We start from the raw sequence: 24,909 nt of genomic DNA on the forward strand, positions 1-24,909 counted from the left end.
TAGCCAGGAGCACAAGGCTAAGCAGAGGAAGAATTAAAACCTAGGTCTCTAGATTCTGAAATGTCCAAAAAGAAAAAAAGAAGGAATTAACTGGCTTCATTGTTATTTGTTGGGTAGCAGTTATATCTTTAGACTAAGTTTTAAAAAACGGGAGGAAATCCCCCCCCCCCAAGTTTAGGATGTTTACTTAATTTTTAATAAGAATTTATTTGAACAGATTTACAGACCTCTCACCCACTAAAACATTACTGTGAGATGTGAGTAGGTAAATAATTATGAACAAAATATCTGTCAAATATAGTATGTGTCTGACCTGACAAATCCGCACTCAACTTCAGGGTTCATCTTACCTTATAACCAAATCATACCCATTTTCTACTTGCCAGGCTTAATAACATAAAATCACTTCCTGACAGCTTCAAGAATACTTAAGCAATACTCAAGATAGTTTACATTTTAAAAAATAATAAAATGAATTTTCAGATTTCAACGAACTCTATGTAGTATATAGTAATAATAATGGGAATAGTTACCATTTATGTATACTCTAAGGTATACAAAATGTTTTACATAATTATTTCATTTGATACTCATAACAATGCTGGGAGGTAGGTGCTATTGTTATCCACATTTGCCATACAGAGAAACAATGTCTGAGGTGGGATTTGAACACATGTCTTCCTGATTGCCAGGCCACTCACAATGACTCTCTAAAGAATTCTAATGGAAGCCAATCTTTCTGAAAAGCCATAGGAACCTGTTCCTATCTGTAAGAAACTATAGCCAGTAAGTGGCATGAATGCTGCTTGCACAGATATCTCCCAAAAGATATTTTTTAAAACAAGACTATATTGGGGTGACCTGTATGGAAGACTTGAAGAAAGGGATGGATGAGAATTGTACAGGATAAGAAGCAGCAAATATGAGCGGTAATCTGCATGTGTATAGAGGACAGGATTCATTCTGGGATCCAGCATAATATCAAAACATATGGAAACCTGGCGATCTTAAAAAGTCACCAAGTTTATCTACCCGACTTCATGCAAAAGCCCATCTGGGCTAAATACCATGACCAGTTTGGTTTCTGATAAAGGTTAACACTTCTTTCCCTTCTGTTAATAGTATATTATATGAGCAGAAAGTTATACTTGCTATCAACTGTCACTGTGTTAGATGGTTTTGCTTAACTTTTTTAAATGGTCAGGTGCTAATTTTTGAAGTACTGAGGTGATAAAGACTATTTATCTGGGAGTAAATGATGTGTCAAAGCAAAATGCTATTAATTTTAATAAAATAATAGCACCCTATCCATTATGAATCTATTATGCTTTTAAGGACTTCCAAAAAAGGAGATTCTACAACCTCTAAAAATAGCTCCTCTGATGTGTGTAACAGCCACACTGGAAAACTTAAAAGATCTCCATCTTTGAGATTGTTCCCTCTATTGATTAAGAATGAAAACCTTCAATGTCTTTAAGAAACATCTTCATGAGCTGCTTAGGCCATAATAACATATCACCCCAGTGGTGATGGCAATGAGTATCTCTGAATGTTGGCTCAACCTCAAGTGACAGATACACAGAGTTCACTGCCAGGACTGTTTTCAAAGACAGTCAGGACAAAAAAAAAACAAAAAACAAACTATAATTGTTAAGAAATGTGTTTGATGATCTAACCTTTAATAATTTTTACTCTATTTTAAGCCTATTTTTTGTTTTTTGCCCTCAGCAGAGATGATTAAGAAAGAATGAGGATGATAGAGTGGAAAGCACCAGTCTAGAGATAGGAGCCATAGCTATGAGATTGGTCAGCTGTTACATGTTGCTGTGGTGAAGTCATTTAATTTCTCTGTCACAATTTTCTTTTGTCTACAAAATGGGTCTAACCTACTTTACAAGATTAACATAAGGATAGGAAGAAAAACATATGCGCCAAAATGGCTAATGTACTATGATAATGTTATTTTAATAATTTTACCACCTTAGGGGCAGCTAGGTGGCACAGTGGATAGAGCACTGGCCCTGAAGTCAGGAGGACCTGAGCTCAAATCTGGCCTCAGAGCAAACACTTGACACTTACTAGCTGTGTGACCCTGGGCAAGTCACTTAACCCCAACTGCCTTAAAAAAAAAATTAAAAAAAAAAAATAATTTCACCACCTTCTGTATTCTGACCTCGTACATACTTATACTTAAAGGCCACTATTAAAAATAGCTTTTCTTCTTTCCACTTCTTTGAAACCTTTCTCACTATTCCAACTAATCATCTCATCAGTCTTCTCTATTTCTTCCCTTAACTCTCTGTGCCCCAATTTAAATTGTGGAACCCCAATTTAGATATGATATTTTCTATAAAAGTCTAGAGTAATGCAAAGTATAATGGGAGGATTATCTCATATACCTATTTATCCTAGAATCTTGCTTTTAAAAAGAAAAATCAAAGATTTATTACTATATTGTGATTAGCTATCTTTATTTTATTTGTTATATCTTCATTTCTCTTTAGTCACTTTCTATATTGAAACAGTAGTTTTATTTTGGTTTTTCTCCCTTGGATCAGAATTTGGCCATATCTCAGTCTTTTATAATATGTTAAATCAAATATGGTAACACTACTGAGAAGTTCCATCAGTAAAACAAAGGGCAAGTTCATTTTTCTTTATGTAGAAATTAAACTACATTGTCACTCCAATTATAAACTGAGTAGGACTTTGCTAATTCTACAAATAGACAAGCAGCCCCAATGTGGATTATCAAATAAATGCTACTTTGTTCATTAGTTTGGTACATGTATTTAATTATAATTCCAAATAATATCTGGCAGTTCATTTTGTAAAAGTAATTAGGTCAGAGATGCACAACAATTATACAACTTTATTGAGAAAGACAGTTCTTGGCAGGGGGAGGGGCTTTTTGGTGAGAAATGTAAGGCTTATGACTTAGTGAACTTTATATCCTAACATATTTAATATAATTCAGGTCACGAAATAACTATAAGAGACAAAGATTTAGGGTTTCACATTTACTATTATGTTATAACCTAGGAGATAAAATTTGTACTCTAAAAGGTCCAAAATAGTTAAGACAAATATGCACATGATAGGCCAAAGCGATTATATGAAAATGCTCAATTCAATAAACATTTATTAATCATCTACTGTATGCAGAGTATGATGAGTAGGTCATGGAGAAGAGAAAGTTCAATTAAGAAATAGGCCTTGTCCTCATAGAGCTCAGAATTTAATCAAGAGGCATAAACACACATACTCCCCTATAACAAAATAATTTATGATGAACAATTTAGAGTGGTTTTAAAAAAAAAAACCCAACAAGGTGCTATGAAAGGTCTGAAGGGAAAGGTCATTATCAGGAAGGGCAATTGAAGAGGGGTCCATAAAGGAAGTGGTATTTGAACTAGGTTTTAAAGAATGGGTAGATATTCAAGAGGGAAAGATGAGAGAAGCAGAAATATGTGGCATAAAAAATAGCGCGACCAAAGAACGGAAGAGGAAATGCCCACAACAATTTTTTTTTCCACTTTCCTTTTACTGGGGCAGAGAGGTAAAAGCAAAGGATGGGAGGAAAAGATAAATCCTGTTTGTTTAAAGTGCAGAACACATTAAGAAGAGCAATATGAGAAAAGGTTGAAAATGTAGGGTGGTACCAGATTGTGGAGGTCATTGAAAGTCATTCAAAAGAATCTGAAATTTACTTGGCAGGCAAAAGAGAGCTACTAAAGGTCTTCAGAGCACAGAAATGACATGACCACACAATGGAGGAATAATACCCTCTTGTATAGTAATGACAGGAGGAAGATAAAGAAGGGACCAGATAGGAAAGATTTTTAAGAGGTATATTCTACAGGATACAGTAAGTGACTGGAGATGAGAGGATATGAAAGGATCATTCAAAGTAGAAATATCAAGGTTTTGAACTTGGTAGTCCAGGTCAATGCTATCCATGACAGAAACAGCGAAGTCAAAAGGAAGCATAGGTTTGGGGTGAAGGATGGGGGGTGGAAGGTGGTAGGGACATAGACAATAAGCTTGGTTTTAGATGAACAGAGTCTGAAATACTAGTGGGAAACACAGAGATGTCCTATCAACCACTGAGAGTTCCAGAGTTCAGAAAAAGGCTGTAGACAGACATTCAGGTGTCATCTAAATGGAGATGATGGCTGTGAAGTCATGGAGAATGAAAAGAGATGGAAAAAAAAGAGAGAGAAAGGGCTGAGAACAGAACCTTTAGGTCCAAAACTTGACAGCCAACAAATAAAATGGATACACCAAAATGCCTAGAACCAAAACTACCCAACCCTATCCAATTATGAACTATGACATCTTAAAGCAAGTGCAGAATATGAAGAAAGTGAATAGGGAGGATGTTGGGATCATGTTGTTAAATAGCTAAGGAAGGGCAGTGATATGGTACAGAGTAGATTACTAAAAAGAACATTAGTATTTTCTACTTAAATTGCAAGATCTTTGAGGCCTAAGATGTTTCATATTTACTTTCACATTTCCCTTGGTGTTAAGCATAATACTTTGCACATAATAAGCAAATAAAAAACGTGATAAATGATTGAATGAAAGTTGCCGAGACTTGAGATAAGCAGGTCAAGTTCTAAATAAGACCATACCATCAGCTTCAGAAAGGAGAGACGGAGACATGTCAGTTCCTCAGGAGTTACTGAATACCGTTGACAACAATCCAATAATAAACAAATAATACAATTAAATAATAACCCAAATTAAGCATAATAAAAATAATCTAATAATAAAATAATAATCCAATAATAAATCAAATAAATAATGCCAATAATAAACCAATAAGCCCTAGAGAAATTTATAATCTAATTCAGCACATTTTTTGCCTATTATGTGCAAAGCACATAAAATGGGGATAACAACACCTATCAGATGTAAAACGCTTTGCAGACTTTCAAGTACTATATGTGAGCTATTATTGTTTTTTATCATTAACTGTGATGGATGTTTATTATATACATCTAGGGCAGTCTAATCAAAGAGTAGGCAAGGAATACTGAGTTCCGGGAGTGACAACAAAGCATGCTAGGCTTAAACGAGGGGAATGGACTGCATGTAGTATAGTGGAAAATGAGGGCTAACTCCAAGGCCTGAATTACGTGTTAGTTACCTTTTGTAACTCAGGAGGGCCATGAAGAAAATGACTCCCAAGTGCCAGGTTTACAGTCAGAGAAGTCCTGAGCACTCATCACCATATCTGGTCAGTTGTTTTGGGAAGAGATGGAAGTAAAATGCCAACAGGATGTTTTTCCGAGTTTTGAAGCTGACCAAACATTTCTGTGTGCTTTTTTCAACAAGTTATGAGCACTAAGTGTGTTGGCAAGAAATAGCTGGACTTTTGTGAACAAAGGAACTGCCTTTAAACCAGCAACTGAAGTAGAGAAGACATGATTGCTAGAGATCCCTTTGCAATTTGCATTTTGATACTGGAAGCTCAAAGTTTCAAATTGAAAATACAAAACTCTGCCCTATTACCTCCTTCCTGTACTAAGAAAAAATGAGAAATACTTTGAGGACAAAACTCAAGCCTTGCAAGCCCCACCAATTATCCCCCAGCTCCAAAACAGCTGCTATGATGCAGCAGCACTCAGTAGCTAAGAGTAGAACTAAGCAGCAAAGACAAATGACTTCAGCAAGCAATTAGTTTAATGCAATGGCAGACCAACACTCACGGTTTTCCTCCAGGGATGCCGGTCAGGTTTGGCGGAATTGCTGGCACACGCATGTGATGGTGTGGATCAAAACCAACCTACAGTTTTCCCCAAGCAGAATAACAAAAACAAACATAAGCCATGTGAACACTGCTTACTGAGCTCAATATGGTGAAGCTTGTACTGATTTTGACTTTCAAACTGAAAAGGAAGTATGTCCCTTCACAATGGAATTACGTCTAGACAAAAAAATAGAGGGCTTCAGTTTTATGTAGCTGAATTTTATGAATATACACAAGTCCCTCTATTAACACTCCTAATGTTGCATAAATTCTTCATACCACCCTATCCACAAGAGACAATGTGAGGATTCTCTGTGTGCTATCACAACTTTTCTAAAGAACAAAGCCCCAGAAACATACCACAGAAGATCTTCCATAGGCGGCAGCAGCAGCCGCAGCAGCCGCAGCTGCACTCATCTGAGGGGAGATGTTATGTAGCCCTGCATATGCAGCTCCTGGACTGGTCAGCTCCCCATTCATCCCAGCGTGTGGAACAATTCCAAATGGAGCTGGATATGGACATGGGACTGCCATAGGGGTTCTGAGGCCTGAAGCTAGAGGAAAAATGGAGGTGGGAGAAAAAGAAAAGAAGGAAAAAGGTTTTCAAATAGAATCATAATGACACTAACAATGATAATAACATCCATACTAGAAACCAATTTGTTTTAATGCTTTGAAAAGTCACTCAATGCTTCAATAGGTTCATTCAAACTGTTTTATAATACTCCCCTTTGTCTAGCAAAGTATCACATGCAAGTTCATCAATACTCTTAAGAAGAAAGTTGTAAAAGACAAAATACAAATATATTCAGAGAGCAGACACTGAGTAGTTTGGAGTTTTTATTTGATTTTGTTTACAAACCTAATGGGTCAACACCTGGTGGTTTTCCAGGCACAGGCCTTAATCCTGGAGTAGAGTTACTGCCTGGGGTCGGAGCATCAGTTCGTGGAGTAGGAGTGTTGGATTTTGAAACAGGAGTAGTAGATTTTTCATTCTAGCAGAGACAAAAATCAAAGGCATTTATTTTCCTTCTAAAACTATCTATAAAGATTTAGAATTACTGTGTTAATGAACAATAGTATAGAACAATCAAAATTATGTTAGATTAAAAAAAAGCATGCCTTCCTTGCCCATTAAAAAAAAGGCAATGGAGTCAGCACATAGGAGAGGATGGAAGGGGATGATTGAAAAGCTAGAATCAGCAGCAGGCTCGAGTCATTCCTTTCTAGTAACGGGTCTGAATCAGGCAGGGGCTGACTGTGACTCAAAAATCATTGCTACCTGACTGTGACTGACTCCTTGCTGGTGGCTTATATTTAAAAGAGTAAGTGGTTTAAGCCTAGTTCCCAGTGGATATGGCCAACTCATAATAGGCTTCCTGGTTAGCAGATTTCATTAGAAAGGGACCAAGCCTATATAGTCATAAAGATTCAGCCCAGAGGAGCTTCCATTAAAACAGGGTTACAACACAAGGGCTGAACAATGATGGATTAAAGGGAAAAAAAAAAAAACACCACTCCAGTACCAGATATATCCTCCAATCTGTGGACAAAGAGAGGAATTTTCATTTTTTCTCTGAGAGTTATCTTTTAAACAAACTTATCTTAAATTTTAAGTTCCAGAGACTTAATTGGTCATGGTAAGTATGATTAGCTGCAGCCACAAAGAAAGAGAAGGCAGGGAGGGGAATGATCCCGACTTCTAGCAGCTTTCTTGCATTGCGATTTGTGGTAGGAGTCAAAGCAGACTCTTGTAAGTGACAGATTACTTTTTAGATAGGAAGTGAAAATTATTGTAGTTGAATATACTTGGTAATTCAAACAAAGCTAGCAACAAAATCACATCCAAGCTGAAAAGTGAATTTACCATAAACCACAAGCACAAAAATCTCTCTGGAACACCAGCATATACTTATTCATCTTCAGGATGACGTATTTCACTCCATTTCCCCATCTCCCAATCCCAATCCTTGCAAAAAGACTCACAACACAAATGTATCCATCATCTGCAGGTTAACAAATTCTCCCCCTTCCAAAAAGACCTTGGTCTTACAGTCTTATCAACCATCTATTAGATGGGGACAAAGGGAGTTTTCAGTGGGCAGCTGGCCATACCCTTTCCTGAATGCCATACTGGGGGAGAGGAGAAGGGGGAATAAACCCAACCATCTTGAAATAAGACACTCTAGAAAAAGATAGTGAAAAAAAGTGCTGCTTACAAGGCTAAGTTCTTTGGATTTTGAGGAAGGAGTACTGCTGGAAGATGCAATAGAGGCTGGACTAATTGGGGCATCTTTCTTGAGCAGACGGGTCTTGTCCAGGCCATTCTCTCTTGGAGAATGTGCTGGGCTCCCTCGAGGGGAAGAGGGATCCTACAAATAAACGACATGGACATTAATGCAGCACCTGAAGTCACAAAGCTACAGTCCACGGGGACGGAGGGGGAGGAAAGGAGAGAAAAAAGTGTTTATCTGAGAGAATCTAATAGTCTGCGTACAAAACATTCCCAGTCCATTCAAATGCTCAAATAAAAGCTTCTAGAGTTGCACCAAAGGGAAAGTACTATAGGTCTTTAAAAAACAAAAACCAAACCAAAATTCTATGATCCTACCAATTAGTTCCATAAGATGACCATAAGCTATGTGTTTTACTCAAGATAATTCACATCAAAGGGGAAAAAAAAGTTTAAGTGGCTCTTGATAATAATAACCATAAGTCCTCTATTGAAGTCCTACTCTGACATCATGACATGGAGGTGAAGCTTGTTTCTTGGCACTATAGTTTGAGAGAACTCGCTTTGGCAAATCCTTCCCAGGCTGGAAAGTCCTCAAAATGTGCCTGGCAACAGACTGTCTGTCTGTCAACAGAGAACCAGCCTAGATGAGTCTGGAGAAGCTCATTACTAAAAGGCTGGTTATCAGGTGATGATTGGGGTGGGGGGAGCAGCTCAGAGCAACTCATTCAACTATGTCCTAAGGCATGAAGGGGTTATGATCTACATTGTTCGAAGGAGTTCCCACACTGATGAAATCACAGCCCCTTCAAAGATAAGAATTACATTAAAAAAAAGAGCCCCAAGATGAACAACAGTTGGGTCACAGCAGAAATTAAGAAAACATTCTGGATAACAGGACCCATTATTTCATGAGCCCACATCTGGTGTACATCAGAAAACAAGAGAAGTACATTCGTTGTCATCAGAGAGGCACACATACCTCATTGGAAACATCAACTACCAAGTTGTCATCACTCTTCTCTCCATCACTGTCCTGCATTGACAAGTGGGAAGATGTTTTGTTGTTGTTTTTTTTTCAAAAGAGAATTATATTTTTAGACAGTTAAGTTAAACAAACCCCTTCCAAGCTCAGCAACCCCATCGAGGTGAGATGAGCTTAATCAGGCATTGAATAGTTCTTGGTAAAATTAAATTACTCTTGAGGAAAACCTAAATATATCACACAACATGACAGGAAATTAAATTCTAGTGAATATATAAAATACATATGTCACTTACTGCAATACTACTAGATTCCCTTGCCATTTACAGCTGGGCACAAAAAACCATAAATCTGTAATATCTCTAGGATGGGGAGAAGAAAAACTGACCTATTTAAATAAAGTGATCACCTGAAACAGACGCTCAAGGTACTTGCACTATTTGCCCAAACTGGCAGCAGCAATAACAATAACAAAACCCAAATACATAGTAAACAAAATAAAACAAACAAAAAAACAAAAACCCATTTCCTACTTTGAAAAGTAGAGATTTAGATATGGTACTAAAAACTATACCAAATACTTAGCATTTCATTTTTTTTTTTAAAGTTTTACTGCCTCTTAAATCCTAGTTTTAGGCAGAAATAGTTAAAGGAAGAGTGGCTATTGTTATAGCACTGAAAAATAAGACTACCATCAACCAAAGTGAATACGAGCTTACATAACGAGTTGTTATTTCCTTTTCTTCAGTTTTCTGTTTTTTGCTGTCTGAAGAATAGTCTGTTGAGTTTCTGTGCTTCTCTGCAGTTCTGAAACTGGCAGATGGAGACACAGAAGAACTCTGAAATTAGAAAGGTGAAGGGGGGTTATAAGTTACTACATATTTAATGCCACTATTTTTCTGTTCAATGGAGACTTTAATTTCCTTTTTTATTTTTGGAATAAATTATTAGGAGAAGGGGCAGAGGAGAGGGAAGAGAAGAAAGGGGAGGAGGGAGAAGAGGGGATCTGAGGAGTGAAGAAGAAAGAGGGGAAGTAGGGAAAAAATGGGAAGGGAGAAGGGAGAAGAAGAGGGAGAAAGTAAAAGGAAAGAAAGGTACAGAGGAGGAAAAGATAAAACAGTAAGTCACCACAAAGAAAACCAGTTTAATCAAAGAATGTTTTTAAAATCTTTAATAATATAGCATCTTTAACTAAAATTATAAGAATGAAGAAAAAGTGATGATACTGTCAGCACTACAATCAAAAATGCAAATACTTCAAGTGTCTCTAGAGTATGTTTAAATAAATTTTTTAAAAGTTCACCTTACATCTCAACATAGGGAGTTTTAAATTTACATATTATATATTATATTATATATATATGAAAGATTTCTTCTGTATAAGAGAAAAAAAAGAACTCTCTGGGAACTATTTTTAGGGAGGCAGGGTAATTGTTAGGATCTAGTAGACTGAGATGATGCCCCCCCCCCCAAAAAAATATATTACATCTGTTAAGACCTTCATTGATTCTGGGAAAATCACCTAACTTCAGTATTATGGGCAACTCTTTAAAGGTGGAAGGGAATAAGCATTTCTATGGTGCCTACCATGGGTCAGGTACTCTGCTAAGTGCTTTTTATACATATTATCTCATTTCATCCTAGTAAGTAGATACTATTATAATCTCCATTTTAATGTTGAGGAAACTGAAGCAAACAATGATGAAGTGACTTTCCCTGTGTCACATAGCTAGTAAGTGTTGGAGGTCACATCAGAACTCAGGTCTTCCTGACTCCAGGTCTAGTTCTCTATCAACTGGGCCATCAGCAGCCACAACCTTAAGCTGCACTGAAACTGCATTGGTGGTGGGAGTTCCCTGTACCAGTGAAATCAAAGGTATACTCCCTATCCATATCCCTGGTTTTTAAAAATGTATTTCCCCTTCAAACCTTCAAGGTGTTTGTCCCAGGAAGAAGCACATATTATTTCATACATCAATTGGTACAGCTTGCGATCTCTCTGCACAAGTAGATGGTGGTGAAGGCAACAAAGAAACCATCTTTTAGCTGGGAGCGAGGAAGAGAATTTGTACCACTAGTGAATAGGAGCCCAGGAGGAAAACAATCACACTCTTCATAGAAAAACCAAACTCTTCCTCCTTAGGCCTCAAAAGGTTACAGGGAATGTACCCTATTAGATCCAGTGCAGTTACACACATTACTAACTAGCAGTTGTTATACGAACATGGTAGGCATGGCTTGGTGGGTACAGAAGGGTAGCAGTTCTACAATATCCTCTAAGGAGATTATTTTTCTTTTGTGTATTATTAGTCAAGAATTTACCTTTTGTTGGAATTAACTGAAATTCTACTTACATAGCTATTCCACATGAAAATGTATCTAAATACAAAATATATTCCAAATGGTACAATTCCCAGGACAGAGATTGTAGTGGGAATGTTTGTATTCTGTATTCCAGTAAATTCATTAGGAAACATTCCAGGGTTAACTGTTTACATATTTAAACCTGGCTAAAAATGGAAACTTAAAAATAAATACCAATCCATGCAAATTTAATTCACTAACACTGAGGAAATGAACAAAGTCCCATTTCCGCCCTCAAATTATTAAAAACAAATGTCCAATTTCCATATTGTGGTTTTAGGCCCAAAAGCCAGGTGACTACAATGAGAAGCAGAGCTCAAGAGCAGGACAAGACCCTGCAGAGATCATCTAGTCAAACCCCCTCATTTTACAGAAACTCAGAGAGGGGGCAGTCGTCTGGCTCAAGGTCAAACAGTGGCTTAGCGGCAGAGTCTGACTCAGATATAGGCCTCAGGATTCTCAGCCCCGAGTGTTTGCAACTATGCTACATTGGATTTACATGTGAAATAAAGACATTCCTGCCATGGAGAACAGGCTTAATATATCAGAACAACTACCCACAAGGAGAAAAGATGAAACAAACCAACTGTGACTACTTTCAAAACCTCAGTATTCTAAGCCTTATTATTTTCTGCAGAGTCTGTATTACACGTAAGTGGACTAAGGAACTGCCTATAAGAAATGATTTGAGAGGTACTAAGGAGTTGCCCTCCTTATCCTGTTTCTAAATAACATCTCCATGATATGGGCACAACAGTAACTGAAATTCTGTTCAAGATTCAGTCCTTTGAGTTAAGCATTGCCCTTTCCCTTTATTTGTCTTTAAGTTTAAAAACAATAACAGCAACATTTTGTAAAGATAAATAAATGTGAAAGACTTCAGAATTCTCATTAATGCAACAACCAACCACAATTCCAGAGGTCCTAAGATGAAAAATGCTCCCCAATCTAACAGAGAAGTGACAAATTCAAGATGCAGATTGAGACAAAAAAAAAAAAACAAAAAACAACCCCCAAAAAACAACAAAAAACCCCCTATTTTTGGATATGGGCAATATGAGAATTTGTTCTGCTTGACTGTACATAATATGTTACGAGGCTTTTGTTTTGTGGTGTTGTTTTTTCTTTTGTGGGGGTGGTTAGAAAAAGATAAAATACTGTTAATTGAAAAAAAATTTTTTTAATGAGATCTCCCTCCTCCATAAGGAAAGCACATTCATCCTCCTCTAACACTTTAGTGTGAATTATAGTTTATAGAGTTGCAGGTAGAACATATAGGTTGAACAGGCAGAACCATAAGGCAGCAAGAAAGTACCAGGTAGCACAGTGAGGAGGGAGGTAGGTAAAAAGCTTGTGGAAGAGCACTTCTGCCTCTAGGGCAGGGCCTGATTGATATTTTAGAGCACTTTCTCTCCAAAAAAAAAAAAAATATGAAAAGCCCTTCAGTAAATCACTTTCAATGACAAATCAAGAACAACTTCACATTCTACTCCCTCCACCTTAACTTCTCTGTTCTTGTCTTAATGTTCAACTCCAACAACATAGAAACTGGAAGAAGTGAATATGAACATCTGATTAGCACAGAGTTGGGATGGATGCCTCTGTTACACTATGTAGAACTGTTACACTTCTGTTAAAAGGAGTAAAAATGTGTCTAAGTAATGATGAAATAGCACCTAAAATAAAGAGACTAACAGTGATATTCACTGAAACTTCAGCATTTATTTCCATTTTTTTATGCATGTGATACTCTGGAGTTTCATTTTTCTCTATCTGGTTAGTTTTGGTACTCCGGATACTTTATTCTTGGATTTTACTGCTTAATAAAGTGACATGTTAGAGGTCCCCAGTAGGATGATAAAGTAGTTAATTACCAATAGAATTTAAAGGATGATCTCCACAATGGGCACTGGGGCAATGTGCAATGCTTAATAATGTAATTGCTTTTGAGTCAAATCAGACTTGGCACAGACTCACATCACAAATCTTACAAATCTTCCATTCTGCAAGTGAAAGGACACTCCAATCTTTTCTGGAGTGTGTTAACAGCAATAATTAAATAAACACTGATTAAAGCAAAGTTAAGGTTTTATCAGAAAAACTAATTTTAAAATATTCTCCCCCCCCCAAGTCCTACTGTTGAGATTTTTTCCCCTTGCATATCAAATATAAGGAACTTAGTGGAGTTGAATCATTACTCTAGAAAAGACTCAGGAACAACAGGTGCCTTTTCCTGTTCAAGTTTTATCAGTGAGAAATTTCAACAAGTTTTTTATAAGGCAGACTTATAATTAGTAGCAACCTACTTAGCCAGCATGAGCAAATTCAGAGCATAGAAATGGCCAATGAAAAAGGCACATTTTTGTGATGAGATGTTTTAAAAATGAATATATATACCACAGAAGTGGAAGGATAAGTAGCAAATATATTTTAACAAAACTACAACCCTCTAAGAATGATTATAGTCTTTTGTTATGTTATGAAACTCAACTGCTTTGGCAATTCAATGAATGAATTAGTGAATAAGCATTAATTGCTTACTAAGTATAACTCAATATGATAAGCACTGAGGATACAAACAGAGGCAAGAGGGTCTTTGCTCTCAAGGAGCAAACACATAAAAAAGAGGTTTGAGTTACAAGTCACATGGAGAGGCCACTGGCAATGGAAAAGCAGATGGTGGTGCATCTTCTGTAATGTTATTTCCAATGATAAAAGTATATCCCTTTCTGATGCTGAACCATTTGATGGTGCCAAGGACTTTGGTGGTGAAAACTTTCTTTCTTAAGTCCTTCAGCAGATGTGGTCCTGGGCTAATCATTCAATTCAAGTCCAAGGGAATGTTGTGGTCAAGGTGGTAGTGGTGGTTAGACCTGTCTGGCACATGCCATCTCCTACAAAGAGCTACCCTAGAGAGGTATTTCTATTCATGACAGACCAGATTCTCTCAATGAGCCAAGCTGAGATCTTATGGAGAGAACTGACAATGCAACTGACCTGACCAAGATTTTTCTGAAGCTCTTGACCACACTGAACAGAAGATGGAAAATACTCATAGACTGAAACGGAGGACTCATTTTGACTTACTATAGTAAATAAAACCATAAATAAATGATTTTTTAAAATAATCATATGGCCCTTAAAGATGAAATTCAGTTTTTAAGCTTTTTATCTTATTATGCTGACCATAAATGAAATCTAGTGAGGTAGAATCTTCTAAGTCTAATCTAAAAAGGATTATTCTAAGCATTTATAAAGGCCATTTTTTCTCAACTGAGATACTCAATCAGGATGGGGCACAACACGGCGCTATTGATGGAGCAGTCGAAATATTCTAACGGAGCTGAGACTTCACTCATGTGAGAACTCCCTCTCACAACCTATCAGAACCTTTCCTGCCTTTCTCATGTCTTCTCAACATTGTGTGGATACCAATGTGCACACCAACATAGGTTGTCCATCATTTTGGTTATGTGATTGGCCTACCTTTCTTCTGATCATACATTTTTCCAATAACAACCTTTATGCTGGTTCTCTCCTGAACAATTCCTCATTTGTAATATATCTCCACTTGCTTCCATGTACTGTGAAATCTTCAACTTCAGTTCTTCAAAGGCTACAGAGGTTCACCACTTGCAGTCATACACCATCACTGGAAGAATCTAGTACCTTCAAAAATTTCCCCTACTTAGTCTCAAAAGGTAAAGCAGGCAAAGAATGACGAGGAGGAAGAAGCCTCTTTAACAGTGCTATTTGCAAAAAAGCACTCATGACTGATATAGATCTAGGACTGTCACACTGTTACTTAGGTTTGTATTTGTAGCAAAAAGTTTAGTCATTTCAGAGGGAGGAGGTGAGAAGAGGACTAAAAACCAGGCAATAATATTGGTTTCTCAAAAACTAGTACCTTGATCGCTAGAATGATTCTCTCTTGAAGTCCACTTTAAAGAGAAAAAGGCAAATGATCAAAACTAAGCTATTATTAAGGGCTTAATTAGGGACTTAAGGCACCTTCCAAATTAAGCCCTGAGAGTCAGAAATTCAAAGACCACCTAGTTTGATAATATATGCTGACAAGTATTCATTCACTCCTCATCTTGGAGTCCTCCAGCAATAGGGAGGTGACTATCTAGCCGCCCATTCCACTTTTGGACAGCTCCCTTACCCCTTCACATCACACCAAGCCCAAATCTGCTTCTGCATCGTCCACTTATTCCTCCTCCTAGCTTTGTTCTCTGGAGCCAAGCAGATCAATTCTATTCTCTCTTCTATTTGACAGCCCCACAAATATTTGATGACTGCTTTCACGTCTACCTCAAGTCTACTCTTCTAGGCTAACTGTTCTTAATTTTTTCTAACTGATCCCAGTATGGCATGGTCTCCAATTCTCTAATCATCTTGGTTTCCCTCTTCTGAACACCTTCCAATTTCCCAACATCTTTCCTAAAATGTGGCACTAAGAAGCAAAGAAAATGCTGGCCCCACAAAAAAGGATGTCCTGTCAGGGAATCTGGAATACCACTATGGAACCTTTTTTGGCCTGTGTGCTGTCAAGAGAATATGGTCAAACTGTGGAAATTCTTTCCTTAAATATGAAGCCCACTAGCTCATCTATGTAGTCTGTGATGAGAACAGACTTACAAAAGTTCAAGACAGAAGTAGGACTTTGACAAGAACATGAGAAATACAGAGGGAAGAAACAAAAGCCGACACCGAGGCAAACCTGCTGTAGGCCAGGATGTTAGCGGAATTGGTGGGAAGGGGAGGACTGACAACCCTCACATTTCCACACCACCATCCAATGCTGTTGTAAGTCAAGCCTGATAAAGCAGACCTAGTATAGTCTGATTTAACTTTGCCTACAGGTGGACTGATTTGGGCCTCAGCTGTGGGCCCTTTGGGCAAGGAGGATCTACAAATAGTTTTAGAACTTTGTCAGGGAGCACGTGAGACCCCAGAGAACTTCCTGGCTACCTGCTCTTACCGCTTTGCTGGTTGCTTTTATCTGTTCTTAGGGGCCTTGTGAGCTGGTTTTATTGACTTTGGATTGCTTTTACTTGGGAATATCTGAATTGTTTATTTGAACCATTACTCTTTGAGTGATCCACTGCACCGGAATTGGAGCTATACCAGGATACATAGAGATGAAATATTTTCAATAAGTATCCAGATAAAGGGTTTCCTTGATAAAGTTATTCCAATTAAAATTTTGCTGAAATATATACGGATGTCAGAGTGTCCCCTTTCTCATTAAAGTATAATTCAGGAGACAAAAATTCTAGATTAATCAGAATGAGGGAAAAAATATTGGGTATGGGACAGGTCAATATAACTAAAACAAAAAAATTAACTTTAGTACAAATTGACTAAAAAAATGTGTAACATTGTAAATTAGCATGTAAATGAACAGAGTATGGGGATAGAAGGGTGAAGAGAAAGCTAAAAAGGGCAGAACTTTCAAACAAACCACTATTTGTGCCCGTCTACTCTTCATTACAGGTAAAGGGATTTTTTTTAAGTCTACCTGATTAAGGAAATAATTAACACACATAAGCTATAAAAACAGCCTTCATAGAGCCCTCTATTCTCAAAATAACATAAATCAGATTTCACCTTCACAAATAAATTTGAGTCTCTTAAAAACACCAACAATTTTTCTATGTTAATAACTACTGGGAGAACCTTTCAAAATATTCCCTGTGCAAAGATAAGGGGCTTGTTCTATTAAATGTACTACCCTGTAGAACATGCTATATATAATATGTACTTTAAATTCCAAATTCCAGCTATGGTGTTTCTGCCTTATTCTATTCAGGTTAAGGAAACTTTGGTTGCATATAATAAGCCAAACCATGAAATCTGAGAATCCAACAGAGTTAATATTTTCTAATATGGGCACAGCATAGGATTAGCATAACTCCATGAGTCACAATACAGACAATACGTAAAATCCTAGATATATTTCTCAGTTTCCAATTTTTTTCAATATTCAATGAAATATTTTTGGTTTTGTCCTCTATGTTATCTATTATTTGCTTGGTAAAAATGTGCCAACAATTTACAAACTATTAACAAAATCTATTTCAAATTAAAATGTTAATTTAATGTCCTCGAGGTTTCTTACTTATATTTTCCCCTTTCTGAAATAAAAACTTTGGCTTCACCCCAAAGGTATTTATTAGATACAATTACACTGGTTAATCTTAGTTGATGATGTGCTAAGATTAAGATCATAACTTTAATCAAGAATGGGCTAGGTAATTCTGGTATTTTCCAGGTCCACTGAGCTACAGTGACACATGCTGTTGGTCATAGAAGCTACTAGAGTAAACAATGGGAGCAGAAAGGCAGATATTCATCTCTCCATCTCTACTACTGGACAAGCAACTTTACTGATGGATGCTGGGTAGCACTATCTCTGTGAGCAGGATATCATTATATCTTTCAAATGAGATAATATTCAAAAAAACCTTAGCTGAGCACTTAGTAGGTGCCATAAAAATGCCATTTCCCCTTCAACCTCTTTTTTTCAGAGATACTGAAACCATCAGTTATAAGTATATAATCCCAAGTTTCATCCTATTCAACTTAGAACTTTTAGTTAACTCAGAAAAAGGTCCTCAACACCAATTATGCTACTGAATTTAAAAGATAAAAAAAAATTACTAGATCAGGACTTTCCTATAAAATAACACGCACTGTAACCACTTGGTCCTCCACCACATGATAACCATCAGAAACCTACATAATTACATTTCCATTATTTCATTATACCAGGGCTTTGATATAAAATAGTCCCATGTGTGCTCTGAAAATAACTGGGATAACTCTACTTGCTCAAACACTCTTCTTCCTTACAAATGTAAAATACTGAGGTTATAAAAGAAAGAACCAACATTTGGGGGATGTAAGTTATAAGTGGAAAAACCGAGTAGTTTCTCAGCTGCTTACTAAATGTCTAAGTGCGTCAACAACTATCAAGAAGCCATATGGCTTTACTGAGAACACAGTGTAGGTATGTATAGCTGCAGCAGTACTAGGCACAACTAAATGTATGCCACCAAATTTCTCAAATCAGTAAAATAACCTCCTTCTTTTCACAAGATTGCTCCCTAAAATGTGGCAAAGAGGGCATTAGTGAAACTACTCCCTGGCTCTGGCTCTCTTCTCTCTTCTATACACTTGATATTAAGGATTTTATGTCAAAAAAAGACTAAGTTAATAAGAACTGAGAGAATGGTGGAAGGTAAAGAAGACCATAAAATGATAATCTAAAGGGCAGGAAGGGTGACATTTAACCTCAAAATAACCCGAGACTACACTGCACAATCTACAAACACGAAAACAAATGATATGTAAAGTACAGACAAATATACTTTTTTTTACTTCTCTCCTACTTATTGCACGCACTTGAACGGGGCCTTTTGGAAAATTTAAACTGAGATCAAATTTTCTTTTAAATAATGTAAATTTTCTAGATGCATTTAATTAGTATCATTTGGTGCCATATCTTGCTCACAAAAACAATGCTTTTTTATATACACAAGCCCAGTAGTCTTTAAAAAGGGTAGAATATCGCCCGCTAAGCTTCCCATGATGTCTAATTGGCTATAGCCAGTCAATAAGAATTTTTTAAATGCCTACTACATGCCAGGCACCAGGCTAAGCACTAAGGTTACCACTGCCCCCTAAAAAGGCAAAAAAGTCTGTCCTGGAGGAGCTTACAACCTAATGGATCCAGATAGATACAACTACACATACACACATGCATACCTACATTCTGTTCTTAGATCAAAATATAAACAAACTTCCAATAAATGCCTTAAAAAAAGCTTAAGTAAGGTAGAGATGCTCATAGAATGTAAGTGATTCATTGTTAACACTTGGCAAGTCATAACTTAATGGACCAGAATCCTCATTTATAAAACTAGTAAAATTTATTGGAAAGTCTTTTCACACTGCTATTTTTTCCTCCAATAAACTGTGTTAATCTACTTGAAAGGCTAAACATTTTTCTCCCACTGAATGTTAATTTCATAGAGCCATGTATATATTTCTTTATATATTATGTATGCAAATATACACCATACATATTTGAGTGTAATTTAGCCAGGATACAGAAGGAAAATACAGTATATTAATTTTTAGAGGTCTTACAGTTTCAGGATTGCCAGTCAGTAACTCTTAGTTGCAATCTTCATATTATTACAGATATGCTGTATGATCCTGAGCAGGTTACTTAGCCAACTTAATCTCAAATTTCTTCATTAGTACAAGGAATGGACTTATGACACTATGTTCTATGATGGCAATGAAAGTTTATCTGTCTAGCACTTTAAAGAACTATAAAGCTATCTATAACACACGCACACATGCAAAAGTGTCCCTTGTCCACACATTTTTAGCAGTATGGCCAAATGCCATTTTTCTTCCTTTCAGAAAATGATAAACTTTCAGACTGCTGGAGCTCAAGGCAGAGAAAAAGGAAACAAATAAACAAACCAATGCAAATAAAACGAATGCAAGAAGTTATTCCCTACTCCCTCTCTCTAATAGGGACTTGGATACTAGCTGAGGAGACTGATCTCAAGTGAGATGTCCATATCCAGGGAAGGCTGGGAACAGCTGGGCAGTACTAATTCCGACTGCAGATTAAAGAGCAAGTTTTAAAAGAATGAACCACAAACCTACCATCTAAGGTATGCAGTAATCAGCAAGGCAATCTACTAAGGTTAGCAAACTATGATAGCTAATGGTTTTCCATTTAAACACTAGTCTTGGATCTCCTTGGACTCTTTACCTTCTCTGTAAATTGACAGGTACAAAAAATATATATAAATCACCAATCTTGGCTACCTCCCCAAGGGATTAAAAAAAAGCTATCATTACTCACAGGATATGAACAGCGAAGTTAAGTGCCAGGTTGCTTGAAACAGCTTAACAGTAGAATGCTGCTTGAGGGCAAGGATTCTTTCACTTCTGGAGGTATATCCCCAGTATTCAACATGATATCATGGAACCTAGCAGGTTCTTTTTCTTAACAAATGCCTACTGAGTGAAATATACCGATCAGTATTCTCAAGGAAGTGGGTAATTCCTCCTGAAGGTTACAATCCATCCTTGCCTCTTCATTACGTGGGTTAATGTCCTCCAAGACACCGGAGGCCTTCTTCTCTGTCTTTAAACAATCCATAGACACAAATGCAGCATTCAAGACATCTGCACATAATCACTGGCTTTTGATATGTGATTGGCTCACAGCCTTTTACCATTGCGTATTTGGTGGGTGATGTTCCTTATGTCAAAGTCACTGTTGATAACATGTAGCAGCATGTTTGCTTATGAACACCCTGTGTCTTTCCATTGCCCTTTAGGTTCACATGAAATTTTGATTCTACTGAAGATTCCATGACTTGCAGCCACATAGATGATTGCATCAAACCCCAGAATACTGCTGAGCCTCTCATATGAGACCTGTGACCACACAAAAGAGATCAGCCTAACATAATCCATGCAAGGAAAAATAAAATGGATGAAGAGTGATTGTTGTCCAAGCTATAACATACAGTTAGACAGACAACCTATTGAGTTGATCTACCAGCACATCTAGACAATGAGCTGGGCCCAGACTTGAAAAGAAGAGAGCAAACTGGATTATCTTTGGGAAGCCATGTAGCACAATGACCCCTGGCTACTCCCTGTCACAAAAATCTATCTTTTAAAATCCCTTGATGCTGTGTGGTTATAAATCATGGAAGCCCAACAGAAATACAGTATCAAAATTAACTTTTGCTGATTTTAAATAAATGTCATTTTTATAATTTTAATATAATTTTTACATGAAAGATAATATAAAATAATGTCAAATAAGCAAAGTGTAAAAGGGATTAAAATTAAATATAGCCTCAATTACCAGTGGCAGTCCTGAAGTGCTAAGGTACTAGGTGGGTTTGGTGGGTAGTGACAATGGTAGAGAAGTATTATTATTATTTAGTGGCTCCAGAAGTATTATTTTGGCAGCCACGCAGAGATGAAAACCCTTCCCTTCCAAGTATTTCTTGTCCCCCAGGTTTGAATTATCTTCGGTCCGTTCTAGATATTAGAGTACTCTTCATGACCCAGCATGCAGTAGTGAGCAGTATAGTCCACCTCAATGCACTGAGGCATGTTCTCTATGACCTACTATGATCAGGGAAGACCCAAGTGTTGCTCTTCTGTCTCAAGGAGCTTGTTTCAATTCATATTACGGAGCCCTTTCCATCTCTGAAACATGACAACACTTGATAACCAGTCCTTTTGAAAAATGTCTGTGTTTCAAAGTCTATCTTGAGGATAAGAAGTGGGTGTGTGGCCACAACAAGAGTTTTACCCTGTAAAAAGTTCAAAGTCTTACATGGGATCTGAAACAATGACTTGGCCTGCATCAGCACCATGCTCTCTCTATCCAAGGGAGTTCACTACTCCATAAAGCATGCTGAACATCAAATCTGGTTCTCCTTATATAATTGCCAAGCCACTTCTAAGGCCCTCAAAAGCCACCTCTTTAATAAAAGAAGCCCTTCCTGATTCTGCTTCCTGGAAATATCTTCCTCTTTTTAACTGACAAAGCAACAACCAACCAAAGGCATTAATGTTCATAAGGACTTTGTAACCACAAATTACCATGTAAAGGTAAGATGTTGCTGCTGTTGTTGTTGTTGTTATTATTGTGCTTTCATATGATTCTCTGAATTAGTTATTTGTATAGAGTATCTAAGCTCCTTTATTGAACTAAGTTCAATTAATGGAGTGAGTTTTTGCTCATTAGAATTAAAATCTGATTCCATCAGAATATAAGCTCCTTGAGGCTGGGGCCTGTTTTTGCTTTTTCTTTGTATCCTGAATGCTTAGCACAGTGCCTGTACATAGGAAGCAGTTAAATGTTTGTTGGTTGACTGGTTATTCTTTTTTTCTTATCATGCCCATGGACTACAGCAAAGACCTTATATTCAGCAGGTGGTCTATAAATATTTGTTGAATAAATTACGGAATGCTTCAGAATAGATATAGATCTGTTTTCAAGGAATTTACTACTTCTAATACAGGAAAAAAGACAGATAAAATCTGTAAACCGCAGAAATATATAATCTTAAAAGTACACCATGGAGTTCAATCCAACTGAACAAAAAATTAGTAAGTACTGACTATGCTCAGGGTACTTTGCTATGTGCAAAGGATACAAGGATGAAGTAACAACATACAGCTTCTGCCCTCAGGGAACTTACAATCTATTGGTGAGGGGTTAAGACAAATACACAGATAATTGCAATACAATTTATACTAGTATTATAGGAGAAAGACTACAAGTATAATCCTTAGTTATGTCCACATTTTCTTCCTGGATAGACTATAAGCTCTTTGAAGACAGGGAAGATTTCATTTTTGTCTTTGTCTCCTCAGCATCTGCCACATAATAGCTGATTAAGAATGTTTGCTGACTGATTGGCTGATTTGAGAGATGTAAGGAGCTAGACTACTTAGAGCTGAGAGGATTAGATAGGAACTATGTTGAAGAATGGATGAAATTCATCCTGAAAGAGTTAGACCTGGGTTGCAATCTAGAGAACTGTAAACACAAGTGTAAAGTATAAAGGCAAGCAAGACAAGTCAGACCATTTCACAGAAGCTAAGCAGAGATGTGAAGACAGAGGACAGAGAAAGGAAAAGCACAAGAAAGCCCATTTTTGTGGACATGTAGAGGCAGGCTGTAACAAAAGACTACTACGTATGGTAAAGTATATACAATTCAAGAAGCTAGGACATATTGGGGTAAACTTAAAGTCACCCCGATTATTGGAACTTATTACTCTCACTTAATTACAGTAGTACATCCAGCATGAACTATCACATATTTTCTTGCTTCTCTCACTATGGCCCATCTGGGCAGGAATGAAAAAAATAATTCCAAACCCATAAATTTCATTTTAGAAATAAGGGGAGGTGGGGGTAGGGAGAGGAAATTAACAATAACAACAATGCCACAAGATAAAGCTAGTTACTCTTGAAACATCTTTGAATGCATGGATATGGTATTCCCTTGCGTGACTTTATAATGCTGACAAAGTGATGTATTTTGAGTGCTATAATTAAAACAATAATTCCTAACAAAGTGGGCATTATGAGATAATTGGCCTTCTTCAAGTATTAAGCAAACTGTAGTAAAAGCCAAGGATGCTCACTGCCAAGGTCAATTACAATAATTGCTTATCTGAATTATATTATTGCTATTATAAACTCTATTTGAAGTATAAAAGAACCAGTAAAATTGATACACAGTATATCACCGCAGAGTGACCTCCAAGGTTTGTTTTATTGTTTGTTTGTTTTTTTATTTTTTTGGGAGAGAGGTGCTTTTTTGTGTTTTAGTTGACTAGTGGTTACTAACAAAACAATTAAAAACAATAATTTTTGTCCAAAAAATGTTTCTAAATTTCTTGTGTGAATTCACTTACAAAAGATTGCCCATGATGTAATACCTAGAAAAAAGGAGTTTATCTCTTCCATTTATTTACTACTTGTGATCCTTGAGCAAATCACTTTACCTCTCTAGTCCTCAGTTTTCTCATCTGCAAAATGAAAAGGAGGTACAATCTAGATTTCTAGAAGGTCTCTTTAAGGTCTTAACCACACAAGGTCACTGGATTTAAATCAGTCTAGAAAAAAATTTTTAAAACACCTTACACTGCTCTGAAGTGAGCTGTTCTTATTCATCAGAATGACTGATGGTTCTATTACAAGGAGAGGTTTAGGGAACAGACAAGTTGGTGCCTACAGAGAAATTAAGTTTCTCTGCTATGTTGATGTATGTAGCTTTTTCCAATAGAATTGTGCCTTAAATGTGTAACTATTTCAAGTCCAATGAAATGAAGCTTTTCTAGAGTAAATACCTAAGTTACACGTGTGACATCCTTCCAACCAATGGACTGACCACAGAGTTTAGAATAGTTCTGAAGAAGACCACAAAGGAGAAAAATTGGAATTGTTGACCCTGCTTCAAAACTAATTGGACTGTATTTGCCAATCGAAGGATATAAAACTTCTTTTAAGCTGTGATTAAACATCGAGACTTTGATGTTTTATATGGCATTCTTCTCCATTAATTAACTTCATTAGTACAGTTAATTAGTGGGAAAGAATGCCATATAAAACATCAAAGTCTTGATGTTCAGTTTCACCATCAGTTCAACTAGTCATAAAAAAACCTTCAAGTACATTTTCTGCATGCTCAGCATTTACATTTACAAGACTAAATGCATAAGATAGGAGCGTTTTTCAAAATATGCAAAGATTCTCTTCACAACATGACCCAAGTACAATGACAGCAAAAGCAAACCATTTATTTAAAGTGTAGCAATTAAGTGGTCAGGAATGCTGTATAAAGCAAAGAGTTGAGACATTTATGTCATATTCTTAAGAATATGAGACAGTTATGAGAATGATTATAAATTTACCATTAATGTGAGATAATAGAGAGAGGAAATGAAAAGGCATATAGGGGCATGAGGAGAGTCTCTACAACCTAAAGGTGAA

At 36.8% G+C, this 24,909-nt stretch overlaps 1 protein-coding gene across 3 annotated transcripts in view; it reads right to left on the reverse strand.

Moving 5' to 3' along the window:
* Positions 1-24,909, reverse strand: part of LOC114025815 (transducin-like enhancer protein 4) — a 160,246-nt gene that overhangs the window by 11,271 nt on the left and 124,066 nt on the right. For 2 of the 3 annotated variants that reach the window (XM_027839353.1, XM_027839352.1), the window contains exons 9-14: positions 9,696-9,815; positions 8,974-9,027; positions 7,978-8,130; positions 6,621-6,753; positions 6,119-6,312; positions 5,718-5,794 (exon numbers count right to left, since the gene is read on the reverse strand). In XM_027839353.1, the coding sequence (XP_027695154.1) occupies positions 5,718-5,794; positions 6,119-6,312; positions 6,621-6,753; positions 7,978-8,130; positions 8,974-9,027; positions 9,696-9,815 (731 nt within the window). The remainder of the gene's footprint in view (positions 1-5,717; positions 5,795-6,118; positions 6,313-6,620; positions 6,754-7,977; positions 8,131-8,973; positions 9,028-9,695; positions 9,816-24,909) is intronic. The other variant, XM_027839354.1, reaches the window with a different exon arrangement.

Source organism: Vombatus ursinus, unplaced genomic scaffold (assembly GCF_900497805.2).
Source record: "Vombatus ursinus unplaced genomic scaffold, bare-nosed wombat genome assembly UNPS02014832.1, whole genome shotgun sequence".
Taxonomy (NCBI): Eukaryota; Metazoa; Chordata; class Mammalia; order Diprotodontia; family Vombatidae; genus Vombatus; species Vombatus ursinus.